The 14,358-nt window shown below is 36.6% G+C and overlaps 2 protein-coding genes across 5 annotated transcripts; both read right to left on the bottom strand.

The window, feature by feature from the left end:
• Positions 1-1,410: 1,410 nt before the first annotated feature.
• On the bottom strand, positions 1,411-3,930 carry LOC111317650 (RNI-like superfamily protein). The gene is made up of 2 exons (XM_022920091.2): positions 3,640-3,930; positions 1,411-2,755 (listed from the first exon to the last, which is right to left on the bottom strand). The coding sequence occupies exons 1-2, from the start codon at positions 3,850-3,852 to the stop codon at positions 1,532-1,534; spliced, it is 1,437 nt and encodes a 478-aa protein (XP_022775826.2). The 5' UTR covers positions 3,853-3,930; the 3' UTR covers positions 1,411-1,531.
• Positions 3,931-6,785: 2,855 nt separating this feature from the next.
• Positions 6,786-14,353, bottom strand: LINC3 (little nuclei3). Of its 4 annotated transcripts, none has more exons than XR_016335060.1 (8): positions 13,787-14,353; positions 12,555-12,764; positions 12,150-12,403; positions 11,756-12,026; positions 11,594-11,677; positions 8,634-10,705; positions 7,485-7,651; positions 6,786-7,391 (listed from the first exon to the last, which is right to left on the bottom strand). XR_016335060.1 is itself a non-coding variant. In XM_022921275.2 (8 exons), exons 1-8 carry the CDS (start codon positions 14,099-14,101, stop codon positions 7,176-7,178), a joined length of 3,594 nt encoding a protein of 1,197 aa, XP_022777010.1. In that variant the 5' UTR covers positions 14,102-14,353; the 3' UTR covers positions 6,786-7,175. The 4 variants fall into 4 exon arrangements, 2 of the variants coding, with proteins under 2 accessions (XP_022777010.1, XP_089613214.1); XM_022921275.2 differs by having other exon boundaries at positions 7,485-7,656; XM_089757088.1 differs by having other exon boundaries at positions 7,491-7,656.
• Between the last annotated feature and the right edge of the window lie 5 nt (positions 14,354-14,358).

Raw genomic sequence — 14,358 nt, 5'->3', positions numbered from 1 at the left:
CCTGACCATTTTAGGTATAAGAATAAAGACACTAAGTCATCTCGTGCAATCTATGAACCTGACCTGAACCATCTTATCTAATACTTTGGAACGAAGACCTTGGAAATCCATCCAGCCAGAGGATAAGACGAGGCTACTCTCAATAATTGCTTGAGCGACCTTAGAATCCAGTAGCAAAAAGAAGGAGATTCATTAGCTCTCTTTATTTGGACCAATTCAAGCCCAGTACATTTGTACTTTAATGGAAAAGGTTGTGTCCTTTTAGCTTTGATGTCATATTGGGCTTGAGTATTGTCCATGGAACATCCAGCACCTCATACAAACCCATTTAAGTGTAATAATCTATAAAATAACATTTGAATAAAATTGTAAAAATTTGATCAGTAATTTTTTTCTTTTTTTTTTTTTCTGCAAATGTAAAAATTGCATTTTAGCACCGGAGTAGATGCTATATAAACTTAAAAAAGTTATGCACAATGGTTTTTATTTTTTTATTGCTTTAACTAGCTTGAAAGTTTTTTCTATTTTTTTTTGTCCAAATACTAGTGTGAATGTTTGAATCTCTACCCTTACTCGAAAAATCAAATTTATGTTACATTGGCAGTTCTAAGTCTGTACAGAATCATCTTGAGGGTGGAGTGAGGTTGGAGACAAGAAAAATATTCCTACATGTGAACAACAGGAACAAAAACAATCCTGACTTTGTGAAGTATAAATGAAAATAAGAGGCTAAGATTAGATGACAAGGTCTTGAAACAGAACACAACTAGATATCATGGGATCAGTCCAAGGAACTAAACAAGTGAAGGAACATTCAATTTGGGTCAGAGCCAACAATAGAAGAAACTAATTTCCAAACTAGAACAAACGGAGTTCAGCTGGCAGATCGTATGGAAGCTTATAGCCTATATGCATACAGTAGTGCAGTGGTCTCTGTTCTTATGTTTGAATTAAAGATGATATTGATGATGAGATGAGAAAAAAGATAGACAAAACCAAAGTATTGGCCTTGCAGCTCAGCTGCAAGTCACAGTCTACAAGCCTCCATTATCGCCAAACTTCACTTTCAATGTATTAAAGTCCTAACAGCCATATCTTGGAAATCCAATTAAAAACCCAAAAAATGAATCCCAGATCCCAAGTTCATATCCATCTCCTGCTTGCAGAAATTCCCAGCATTTAAATTCGCCTACTTTGTTCGTCCATCTGGAACCAAAATCAGAATTGCTGGTTAAGGTTGACAAGTAAAATGTTGTGACTGAAATGTTCAGGGAGAGAAGGCACATTTACAACTTAGAAAATACTACTATACATTTTATTCTGCAAAAGAAAATAACCTTTACTTGACACGAAGGCTCGGGGAAAAGCTGTGCATGCAAGTTGGGGATTTTTTTTTTGGCAATATGGGCCAATAAAGGATTTGTATTGTAGCTCGATGTTTGGTTACAAGACAGAGAAAGAGAACATAGCTGTTGCATGTGAAAGGTCAATTATCAGGCCTAGGCCTAGCATCTCTTAGTCTAAATAGGACCTACAGGAAAAGATTCAATAGTAGTACTGTTATCGACGTATCTACCAAAAAAAACTGCCAAAGCCCATGAATGCGGTAGCTTGAGAATCCCAATGAGGCAATGAAATGGGAATTCTGATTCAAATTCCCATCCCCCAACTTTGCCCTAGAATTGGGTTCGAGCAGAGTGATACCTCGTCGGCATGGCTTTACTCCATATGGAGCATTAGTTGCTGTCATTAGCCCAAATGGGTAGCAGAGATTTGGGTTATTCCAGGCCCCAAAGCGCCTCACCATTTTCCCATAAAAATCTTCAGAGAAGTTAAGCACTCCTGTCAGATTGTTTCCATTTACATAAAGTGCATTAAGAGTAGGCAGAGATGCTAGCTTTGGTGGGAGATTGCCTGTAAGATTGTTGTTACCAAGACCCAGATACCTCAGTCTCTTCAAACCAGAAAGGGATCCAGGAATTTCACCTATCAAGCCTACATTAGAGAGATCCAAAATGACCAGATTTTGTAAACTTTGCCACTCTAGGCTCATAATATCTCCACCTAATGGGTTGCGAGATAATATCAACTCTTCCAAAGAGTGCATCTCTACAATTGACTGGGTTAATCCACCTGAAAATTTGTTGTTTCTCAAATCCAAAAGGGTCAAATTCTTCAAATAAGCTATATCTCCAAGCAGCTTCCCCTCCAAGTGATTGTTACTTAAATCAAGTTTCAAGAGTGAAGTCAGACAGCCAAGAGCAAAAGGCAAATGGCCAGAGAGTGAGTTTCTACTTAAATCCAAGATTAACAGCTTTTTCAACCTTCCAAAACTATCTGGGATTTGACCAGTAAACCTATTTCCAGCCAGGACTAGTCGATTCAAGTTAGTTAAGTTGCCAATGTTGGTTGGTAATTCTCCTGTTAGCCCATTTTCTAGTAAGACTAAAGATTGGAGCTTAAATAGGTAACCAAAGCTTGTTGGCAGTTGCCCAATGAGACCTTGGTGGGATCGAAACTCTAATAACTCCAAGCTGCCAGCAAGTTTTTCCCATTTATCGTCAGGGATGGTGACCGGATGTCTGCGAGGTGAGATGAAACAATTGAAAAAGGTGAGAGATTTTAGGTGCTTAAGCTGGAATAGCTGAGCCCTAAATTCCACTTTAGTGGCACAACCAAGAGAGTTGTCATGTACGGGACCAATGCTCAAAGCAGTTACATACCATTGGCCACCAACGATATAACAGGAGACCCCCTGCAGAAAAAATCAAAGCAAGATATTACCACTTAATCAAATCTGTCACATAGTATACTAATTAGTTCTAACACTTTACTGAAAGAAAAGCGATATACAGTATAGTTTTTGGAATTTAGAGAAAGAGAATTTGGAACTCCTTTTTGTCTTTAAAAAAGAGACCCGTAACCATGTATCAAATAGGCAATTATTGACCTTAGCCATTAGTTTATTGGAAAATAATTAATGTGAATCAAGGTTATTATGCATTTAAACAAGTAAACAACCAAAGCACGCTATATTTTTCATATATGCTAACATTAAACCTACTACTTTCTCTGAAATATCAATAAATGACAAGTAATTGACTGGAAAGTGTTTCTTCGGTTTGACTCTGACTAGTGACGAGATGCTGTTTAGTTTCTTTTGATTAGTGCACGATGCAATACAGAGGCTGTTTTGTACAACCAACCAACAGCCTAGTGGCATGCAGCTGGAGTTTAATTTCCAGCTGTCTCGATTGCTCATGGGTTGATATAATGACAGCACTTGATAACACACCATGTCCTGGGAGATTCTTCAATAAGAATGGAGAAACAACCCCTGTACTAGATTTAAACTGTAAAGCCTAAAATAATCTTTCGGTTCACACATAAAAAAGGAAGGGGAAAGGTTAAATTACTACTAGTATAGTATACTGTTATACCAAAAATGCAGTGTATAAATGCCTATACATACGATACATAAATGTTGCTCAATGAAAAACTTTAAGTACAAAGTGCATACATTACAAACTTCATCATCTCAAGCACAATGAAAAAGAGGTAATGTGTAATTGGGCATCTATGAATGAAACAGTAAATTCCACCAAGGAAGGTTAAAACTTTATAAAAGGAAAACTATACCTGTATAGGGGTCCAACCACAAGGATCTGGATAGAGATCTGAGCCATTCCACCAATCACCTACAAATCCTTGTATGGCAGAGTAAAGAGCGGCTTGCTCAGCTTTCTCCATGGGGGCTGCATCAGTACTGTCTGCTTGGGCACAGCACCACACACCCAAACACAAAATGCAAACTCCCAAAATGAAATGACTGCCACGGAGAAGCATCCTCATGACTGGATATTGTTAAAAACACAATACTTTTCAACCTCGGGAAGAGAAAGCAAGTATAGCTCGGCTTAAACGACCCTAAACGAGTTGGTCTTCGAAAAAGAAGCAAGAAATAAATATATATATATTATAAGTTAAAAAGAAGAGCACAAGGCTAGGCTTTTCAAAGTGAAGGAGTTTTCAGTGTCAAAATAAAGGCAAAGAAGAGAGACAGAAGAAGAAGAAGAAGGGATAAAAAGGGAGTCCAAGCAATCAACATAGATTTAGAGGTCCTAAGGAATATCAATATGAGACCCTTTTGAAAGCCACTCTCATGCGTGTTTGAGAAAGCTTAGAATAGTATCGAGACTTGAGAGTGAAAGATACAAAAAGATGGCTAATTGAAAAAGAAGGGAAAGGAAAATGAAGAGAGCAGTGAAGAAAAAAAGTAAGGAAGTTGAGCAACTTGCATCCGTGTGTAGAAGGAAAGCTAAAGTAAGTAATATAGAAGAAAAGAACAGAGAGATCTAAGCACAGTTCTCAAAGCCAATAAAGCAATGGAAGTAATAACAAAATTAAAGCAGTAGAAACTGAGGGGCCTTTGAGTACAAAAAACGAAGGGGGAGAGCTAGCCTTTTTATCTATATATACGGCTCTACAGTCTACTTTGCCATGCACTTTGCAGTTTGCAGGCAGCGCCTTGTGATTCTTTCCGCAGACTCCATTTGGGTTATAGTATTAGTAGTAATAAATGATAATTGTTAATTTTTCATTCAATGTATTTGGCAGAGAGTTGGTTGGGGAAGAGAGGGCTGGTGGTTAAGGTTGTAGGATTGGTTGGGGGAGGGGACCATTCTCTGTCCGCTCAAACAAGAGAAATGGAGGATCATGTAGATGCATGCAAGACAAAGTTGAGCTAGCTGACGGGTTTTTCAAACACTACTACTGCTCAGACTCATAGAGACGTAATACTATGCAGGTACAAAAGAGCATTGAAATGTGGTAAAAAAGTGGGGATTCTTTTCTTTTCTGCCTACACTGCAAGTATGGAGTTCTACTAGTTCTGTTGAGCATGCCACCATGACCACCTAATATAAAATAATTGTTAGAAAGGCTTTAATTAGAAACGAGAGCCACAAATTTTGAAGGAGCAAACTGGTGTACTTTAAGTTCTAAGTTTCACATAAATGCTTTACTTGGTAAATTATAAAATGAAAGATTAATTAGGGGGTCACTTGATATCGTTGTCAGTTCTATGTTTTATATTTTTAAAATTTTTATTTTTGTTTTGTTTTAAAATTTTAAAAACAAAAAACATGTTTGGTTAAATTATTTTGTTAGATTTCAAAAACCAAAACATAAAATATGTTTGCTAAGTCTGATAAATTAAAATATAATAATTATTTTTTATTTTATAATTTAATAATGTGAAACATTTGATATAATATATTAAAATTACATATTATAAATATATAACACTTCAAAAAAATTTGATATATTAAAATTTTTATTTAAAATGATAAACTGATAATTCAAATATAAATAAAGCATTATAAAAATGGAATTAAGAATTCAAAACTAATTAAAATTTAAATTTATATAATTTAATTAATTATAGGTTTTCAAATCTAATACTTTTTATATATTATAAATAAAATAAAATACAAATAAATAACAATTAAAAAAAATGCTGAACGAGCAACCAAATAAGGATCATACCCATATACAACAAAATCCCTAAAGAACAATGCTTTAAAAAAAAAAACTTGCTTGACTTAAAAAAATGGATTGTAAAAGAAAATTAAAGTTTGGTCTGGTGGCTTTCTCAACTCCTCTGTCCTCCTTTCTTTTCTTCCCTTATTCTTTCACGGTGGCTCTCTCAACTCTTCACCAGCCAATTTATTTCTTAAAACCACTTGTTTTCCAATAATGATAGGATGATCAGTAACAAAGAGTTTGAATAAGAGATTTGAGATTTTGAAAATGTAGATTGAGACCGGATCTAAAAGGGGGTGAAGAAGAATATGCAACAATCGCATTGTAGCAAGAAAAATTGTACAAATTTCTTTAACAAAAGAAAAGGAAAAAAAAAATCTGAAAATAAAAGAAATTTGTTGAGATTCGAATGCAAAACCTCGTTAAAATGTACTATTCATCCATGTTTTTGGCCAAACTTTTTTTGAAAGTATTTTAGAAATTGTAGGAAACACCAAATTGTTGATTCCTATAATTTCCAAAACATTTGAAAATATTATTGCTAGTTTTACAAAATTGAAAATAGAATCACTCCGCCGAACATGTTTTCTGTTTTATTTTGTAAAATTTTCAAAATAAAAACATAAAACTGAAAACAAAGACATTAGCAAATGTAACCTAAAAGATTCATTCTTTTTCACTATTCACTCTTCTAAACTTCATTTTAAAAAGTAAACATAAATTACATAGAAATAAAAAAAAAAAATTAATTTTTAATACAGCACCTCTGCTCTGTCTCAATTAACGCCCCTCTTTACCTGCTCACACTCGCAGCCTATTTCTCTCCTTTAATTTGAAATGACTCTCATGTATCTGCAATTTCTGAAATCATCTTTTGGAGAAATAATGATTTGGGTTCTCTGAACCTGATTTATTATTATTATTATTATATGTCAATAATCATTAAAGACAAATAATAGCAGCCCTTACCCTGCCCACTAAGCCCAACATTCTCGAGCCTCTGCATCATCAACTCCTACGAAAACACTACACTTCGCCTCCATTCGTCACAGACTTAAAGGCATACATGTAATTACAGCTGTATATAACCTGACTAATAATAATAAGATTCCAAGAGAGAATTAAACGACCTTAGTTTGGGCCTTCACAATTGCGTTTCTTTCCCAATCTTTTTTTTTTTAAGCCACAAGTACGACAAACAAACCAAACAGGCATGACAGGGAAAGAGACGCTCTACTCCATGCACAAACTCTTTTTTAATGATATAATTTTCAGTAAATGGGAAGAAGGCATATGTAGGATCTCCGGTAATTTCATTACATGTAATGATAAAAACGAAGCAAAACTATGGCACCTAATACTTGAAAGTGGAAACATGATAATGAATCTAGTATACAAACAAAATGGCCTAGAAATTGTTGTAACCACTTGCATATCACCTTCCTAGGGAATCGTCCACAGGAAATACTACTATATAAACTATAGGAAAAGATTAAGATACAATGCAAAGCTCTGAAGCCGAAGCTAAAGCTTCCTAGTTACACACACTCGTTATGTCAAGTCTTGCATTAAGCATATGAGTGAGTCACCTACGGTCTCAGAAGAAAGTGTAAGAAAATTGGGGGAAGCCTTCATGAGGTAAAGAACGTCCAGATTCTCTTTCCTATTGAGACTTCACCCTGATGTTCTATCTCATCATCAAACTCATCCTCATCCTCATCGATTGTACTCCCACTCTGATCTTCATCACCATTTTCACATGTACCATTTACTTTTTCCTGCAAATCCACAATCCCAACTGACTTTGCTGCATTGTAGTTGTCATCAACATCCACACTTGTTTTCAACTGCATGACAACAAGGGTCGGGGAGGAGTCAGAAAAACATGATGAAAATCATAACATAGCATCTCAATACAAATGGATTAGAGAGGATTTTACCCTAACCGGGTTGCTTTCTAATATCTCCACATTCTTCAATGCTGTGACCTGCTTTAAATTAGGTTTTCTGTTCTCAGTATCCAAAGCGCCTCCTGCCACACCACCACCATCAGGTTCCTTCCTAGTCTTCACGACATCAGACGAGGCTTGTGCCGCTATGGCTGTAACTGTACTGAAAAAATATTAAAATCACGACTTCAGACCTGCTTTATTTGGCATGTACTTTAATCTTCACAATAATTATTGTCCTTGAATCACAATCCGACACAAACACAAAAATGAGCTCACCTTCAAATTTGTGCTTACATTGTCATTAAAAAACAATAATAAACATATTTGGCTACACCTTTTATCAAAAATTAAAAAACAAAACAGTGTTTTTAAAAATATTGCAAAGAAAAATTTTCTCCTTTTTTTATCTTTTTCTTAATCCAATATTCCCACTTCTAATGCTATTCATATGCAGCTAAAATCTAAATAGTGTAGATCCCTAAACTTATAATTGTTTTATTTGAATCCCAAACCTTTTTTTTTTCTTTTGAATTAGAATCCCAAACCTTTTAAATCATTACAATGTAATCCCATCATTGGATGGTTCTTTTAAGAGGATAGAAAGTGCTGATGAATCAATTTGTTATTACTTATCTACGGTATATGCTATAGTTTATTGTTCTATAATATCTTACAATTTTTTTATTTCTTTTTTTTTTCCTCCAAAATGCAAGAATAATGCTTACCAAATCATTTAACAGCTAATGCATTTGTTCAGACTACCTTGCCTTCCACATAGATATACATTTTAAAGTTCAAGAAACAAGAGTGGCAGTTGCAGCATCTGATCTGCAGAAGACCCTTAAAGACTAATAAACCCTCAACATTAACAGCCAGTTCAATTAGAGGCTCAGCACAAGCAAGTTCAATACAAAGGCAGAGTTAGCAACTTAAAAAAAAAATCAAAATAAGATTCATTTTAAAGAACATTCTGCAAACAAGAAGTCAAATCCCTTCCCTTTCAATCAATTAAGCGGGATAACATACTTGTATCTAGTCAAAGCAGCACAGCACATTAAAAGCAACATTGTAGAACATATAAAATGTCTAAATTAGAAGTCATTAAGAAAATTACATATATCATAAAACAGAACTTACGTCTTGGGTCGCCTGAGATTGTATCGTTTTTCTCCTGGGGTTTGCAGGCCTAGAGCCACTGTCTGTTGCCTCTTCCTTCGCCGACCAGCTGTGACACTATCAGAATGTCCTTCACTCTCTGCAGCATCCAACTCACTGTCAGTAACTTTGGAATTTTGAGGGCGTTGCCGTTTTCTTGAATTATTTCGTGCCTCCTTGTCAGTATGACTAGAAACACCCACACTTTCTTCATTGACATGGCTGATTTCATGTGGCTGCACACTCTCACTGGGTTCAGGTTCTTCAGGGCTTTCAACAAGTAATAGTTTTGCATCTTCTACTACAGCCTTCACCGAGCATGTCCGATTCAGTCCAGTTTTAGGTTTTCTTCCAGGTTTGCGGCGACCACTCTTCTGCTCTGACTGCTGAGAATCTTCAGGAACTTCTTGCACCTTACTGTCGACATAGCTATGATCAATGGATGGACCAGATCCATCGTCCACCTCTCTAATTGTATTAGATTGGAGCAATTGCTTATGGATAGGGTCACCTGAAATCCTTAAAGATGGCTCTCCTGCCTCTTCATGAATATTTATACCTGCTTCCTTAGTGGTAAGCGCATCGGGCCCTTTAGCTTGACTGTCATTTCTCTTAGTTGGTGAAATGCTAAAAATCTTCGTAGCACATTTGCGAAGCCAGGAAATGCTCCTGGCAGATTCTGGAAATTGCGCATCAGCTTCAGGAGATCTCTTGATATTTTTAACACCGGAACCATCTAAATGACCTAGATGATTCCTTATGACTTCATCACCTATTTGTGGAAGAGGAAGGATTTCCCTATCCTCCGCATGAGGAAGTTGGAAGTTAGAGAGTACAACGTCCCTCGTTACTTCTCCGCAGTAATTACAAGACTTGAGCTTCTCAACAAATTCAAGGAAGCTACGTCTTTCGCGAATAAACTGTTCCCGCTGGTCCTTGAGCCTGGTGCTAAGCAGACCAAGTTCATCAATGTCCTTTCGCATATCTAACTGCTGCTCTTTCAGCTTATCCCTGTTAATTGCAACTTCTTGTTTTTCCCTTTCTACAGCACGCTTCACAGACCTTATTTCTTCCATTTCCCTCTCAGCAACTTCTTTTGAGCATCTCATATTAGCAAGTTCTCTCTCCTTCACCTCCTCAAATGCAACAATCCTTTCTTGCAGATCTTTCTGCATTTGATCCAACCTATTCTGCATATCAGTTTCAAGATTCATTTTCTGCAGTTCAAAATCTTGAAGCATTTTAATCTGCTCATTCTGAGCTTCTTGCAATAAAACTGACTTCTCATGCTTCATTGTATCTTCAAAAGATTCTTTCTGCAGCCTTATTGATTCCATCTCCCTACCAATATAATCTTGCATAGCAGATTCCTCTTTCTTCAACCTTTCTTCCTCTGAATATAGCAACTTTTCAAACTTTTCCTTTTCTTCAACAATTTCCTTTTGTTGCATAATGATTTCAGCTCTCTTTTCATCCAAAGCTTCCCACTCTTTCTCAAAATTTTCCCTTTGCTGTTTCAGATCCTCATGTTCCTTCAAAAGCAACTCCTCCTGATGTCTGCAGTTGTCTATCTGCTGCTTCAATTCTGACTGTAAACGGATGTGTTCAGACCTCACCTCTTCAGTTATTTTAAGTTTTTCAGACTCTTCACGAATCCGTAACTCTTGCTGACTAGTTTGAGCCCCTATCTTATCAATCTCATCTTTGAGAATCTGTAAGCTCTCCTTAGCAGAACACAGTTGTTGCTTTTCCAATTCCAACTTTTTCTCCTCAATTTTCAGAAACTTCTCTTTGTCCTTGACTGTTTTCAACCTCACCTCAAGGTCCTTTTCTTTCTCCTTCACTCTCTCCGACTTCTTATCCAGTGCTTGTTCTTGCTTTCTCAACTTTTCTTCCTTGTGGTTAATTTCAGCTTCTTGCTGGTTCACTTCATGTACCTTGCTTTCTAGTTCCTTGTCAACAGATTTCCTCTTTTCTTCTAGTTCCAATTCAAACTCTTGCATTTTAGCATCCAGAATAACCCTTTGCTCATCAACAAGTTTCTGAATCTCCACCTATAAAGACCCCAGGATTAAAAAATTTTGAGGCTAATAAATAAAGATTATTAAATCACAAACAGTTGATTCTCACAGAAACAGAAAGAAAGAGATTATTTTCACCCAATTCACAAGGAGCATACAATCAATAAGGATAAAGCACTAAAAACAAAAATACATACAACCATGTGCATGCATACAATAAGACTGATATATTCCACATTGTATCAGTCTATAAGGGAAAAAAGAAAAAGAAGACACAAGCATCTACTCCTTTAGAAAACTTAGCAATTCTGTAAAACTCCATTCCTTGCATCAAAAAAATAGGAACAATGCAACTTGCACCCTAACAAAGTGCATGTGATAGCAATATGCAATCATTTGTCAAATTTACGGTGCCTACTTTCAGTTCCTCACATTTATCAGAAACAAAATTTACCTACAATCATTATGAAAACTTTCAACCTCAACAGAGGTGTCAAGTAAGTGTTAGCATCATTATCATTACCATCATGTCCTAATGTTCTCATGAATGCAAATAGGATACTGCAATCTAGCCAATGTGTCACCAAGTTCCTCACAATCCAATAACATGCCAATTCTCTCAGATTGTGCTCCTTAAAAACAGAAAGTCTTCAACCAGAAAAACATTTGGCCCATTTGACCAAACAATTTATATGTGCCTTAATAAATGATAGATGTATGCGATGTGTTTCCTGACGCATGTAAAAGTATAAAACACAACATGATGCCAGGAAATATGGTAAAACATCACCATCGTCGACGCAAAACAAGAATAAGAAGAGATGCCAAAAAAAAGAATATTAAGACTCATTTAATCCAGGACGTATAACATTTTTTGCATTATTTACAAGGCAAGCAGAAATAGCATGTATTGTAACTCACCCTTTCTCTAGCAGCAAGCATTTCTCCTAATGCAACTAGATCCTCCTCTTTTGCCTCTAGGGTACTTCTCATGGCGTCAGCTTCCTAAAATACTTAACAAAATGCAATAATTACGAAGGAAATCACGATAAGCTAATGCATTAAATTAAGCATGAAACCCACCTTCTCCTTTGAAACCAAGTCTGCAAAACGTTCGCTTAGATCATCTTCCATCTCCTTTAACTTCAATGTGGATAAATCGATATTATTTTGCAGCCCTTCAAGGCTACTCTCCTTCTTCTTGAGAAGCCTTTCATTCTCATTTGCCTGTTCCTCCCTCTGGTTGAGTATTCTCCTAAGCTCAGTCAGCCTCGCTTCTCCTTTGTTTAGTCTCTTTTCCCACTCATTTAAGTCTTCCCTCTGTTTGTTAAAAGTTGCCTGATGTGCTTCTCGTCTAAAAGCAGTGGAACAAACGCATAACAATAGCATTATGTCAAGAGAAGTGAACATAATCCAAGCAAGTTCAAGTAAAAACAAGCATTACAACATATGGTAGAAAGTTGATTAAGGGAAATACTCTGTAACTAAGGAAAGGCGCTCTCTTTGAAGCACACTTTCATGGACCACCATCTCTTGCAGTTTGCTTTCCAATTCTGAACTTTTTCTATTTACCTCTGCAAGCTTATTATCAGCATCACGAAGCTTTTCTTCCAAATCAAAGGATTTTCCTTCAATTCCAGCAACCAATGCATTCGCATTAGCCAACTTTGTGTCAGAACTAAGCTTGACCTGGGCATGTTCTTCTTGAATATCATGCAATGCCTTTTCAAGCTGCAACAAGAGATATGGCCATAATCAATATCAATGAGTTAGAAAGACAAAAGGTTTGATTGGAAAATAAATAAATGAACATTAAGGACACTACTGAACATAGACATTATTGGAAATTCAAGAAAAAAAAAGAAAAAAAGAAACAGCATACATCAGCCACACACTGCTTCTCAGCACCTAAGGCTTTTGCTAAGTTCTCCTCTCGCTTTTCAACTTCCGATAAGGCAATCAAGTGTGCAGACTGCTCACGTCTGAGGATCTCCTCCACTTCAGCAAGTTCTTGCTTTAATTCTTCACACTTTGATCCCCATTCTTTTTTCTCAATGAGGAGAAGCCCCATATTATACTGGTAGTTAAAAAGCTGCACAAAAATAGAGACATAAGACAATGAAAAAGTATTTAGCATATTTGATATTTGCAGCTTCAATCAGGAACTCAACATAATGTCACAACATCTAAAAAAATGAAGTTCAACCATACAAAGTCATCTGTATAAGCAATCTTAAGATGATGGACATTCAAAGATCATGCACAACTAATAGAGTAAAGAACAGAAAGGATTCACTCTTCACCAGTATTAAAATGAACCATCACCGATTTGAATCACTCAAGAGGTCAGCCTAGTGAAATTCAACAACAAAAAGATTCTTGTTTCACCAGTACTGCAATGAAGCATCATGACCTGATTCACATGTTCAAATCACTAAAGGGGGCAGTCTAGTGCATTAGACTCTGACATTGCATAAGTCTGAAAAAGTTAAAACATATGTGCAGCCTTAAACCTTGCTTTGCAGATATAATGATTCCACAATGTGAACATATGACCTCCAGGGTCACAATGAAGCAACCTATATGTCGCACCAAGGCTTACCAAATCAAACCAATAGATGATTTAACCTTTCATATGTTGGGTAAAAAAGGAAACAATAAATTCACACAAAATTAAAATAGTTAGGCACCTAATAAATGACCACTTGAGGGGTGATCAAATGCACTAAAATTCCTTCTACCTCCTACTGCAATAGCTAGCTCAGAGCAGCAAATGATGGCAAAGTGCACATGACCAAATAAGAGCAGACACTGAAGGCCAATACAAAAAAACCCAGCACAAAGTCAGTGTTGTACCGAACTCGATGCATTTGATCGATTTAAAAGCCAAAAGGCCAGACATAATTTGCCAAAGAATTCTCCCAACCAAATTTTAATTTAAACCAAATATATTCATAATACAAAGGTGAATTAAAATTTTAATCATGATTTTTTTGCCCCAGATCTTGAGTTTATTTGAACCAAAGTTAAACATCTTAAATTTGAACCAAAGTTCCAGTAAGACATTTAAACTAAAAACAAAAGCGTTAAAAAGGAAGGGTAGAAAGTACTCACCTCCCCTTCAAGCTTGGAGAGCCTTTCTAGAAGGGCCTCATGGTCCCTCCTTTCCAAGGCCGCTTCGTCTAACAAACCAGCTTCCTGGAGCCGCCTCCAGTCCTCCATGTCCTCCTCTTCCAACCCCAAATTCAGCGGCCTCTTGCCGCTAAGGGAAACAACAGGCGGCGGTGGCAGTTTCCTACGATCATCCACAAAGGCAACGGCTTTTCCCTTCCCGTCAATGCCTCCAGTCCTAGTGTTTGAAACCGCCGCTGGCTCAGTGGGAGGCTTTAGCGGCAGTCGAGGCCACGCCTTCCTTTGCGGCGTGAACATATCACCAAGGACGATAAAAGAAACCAACGATATTCAAAAGAAAAGGCTCAACTTAGAAACCCTAGAGAACTTCCAATCGCACGCAATTCTTTTTCACTTATAAAAAATAATCGATAATGTCTGTATTGTATTCGTATGAATATCTTCCGGTTATTTCCTGAGAGATCGGAGGTTTTTCCTTTATGGTTGCTTTTCAAGCGAAAAGGAAACTAACAAGTCGCTGTCTTTTGGCCTCTGCCTCCGACTAACTACGGCTT

This window comes from Durio zibethinus, chromosome 2 (assembly GCF_047325235.1).
Source record: "Durio zibethinus cultivar Kanyao isolate XHJ-2024 chromosome 2, ASM4732523v1, whole genome shotgun sequence".
NCBI classification, from domain to species: Eukaryota; Viridiplantae; Streptophyta; class Magnoliopsida; order Malvales; family Malvaceae; genus Durio; species Durio zibethinus.
Note: the sequence above shows the minus strand (reverse complement) of the source record. Positions and strands in the feature narration are given on the sequence as shown.

Coding starts and splice junctions, on each gene's coding strand:
- LINC3 (XM_022921275.2), bottom strand. CDS start 14,101: ATGTTCACGCCGCAAAGGAAGGCGTGGCCTCGACTGCCGCTAAAGCCT. Junction 12,027..12,149: donor CGCCTTTCCTTAGTTACAGA/GTATTTCCCTTA, acceptor CACTGCTTTTAG/ACGAGAAGCACATCAGGCAA. Junction 11,678..11,755: donor ACTTGGTTTCAAAGGAGAAG/GTGGGTTTCATG, acceptor TAAGTATTTTAG/GAAGCTGACGCCATGAGAAG.
- LOC111317650 (XM_022920091.2), bottom strand. CDS start 3,852: ATGAGGATGCTTCTCCGTGGCAGTCATTTCATTTTGGGAGTTTGCATT. Junction 2,756..3,639: donor GTGGTTGGACCCCTATACAG/GTATAGTTTTCC, acceptor TTTTTTCTGCAG/GGGGTCTCCTGTTATATCGT.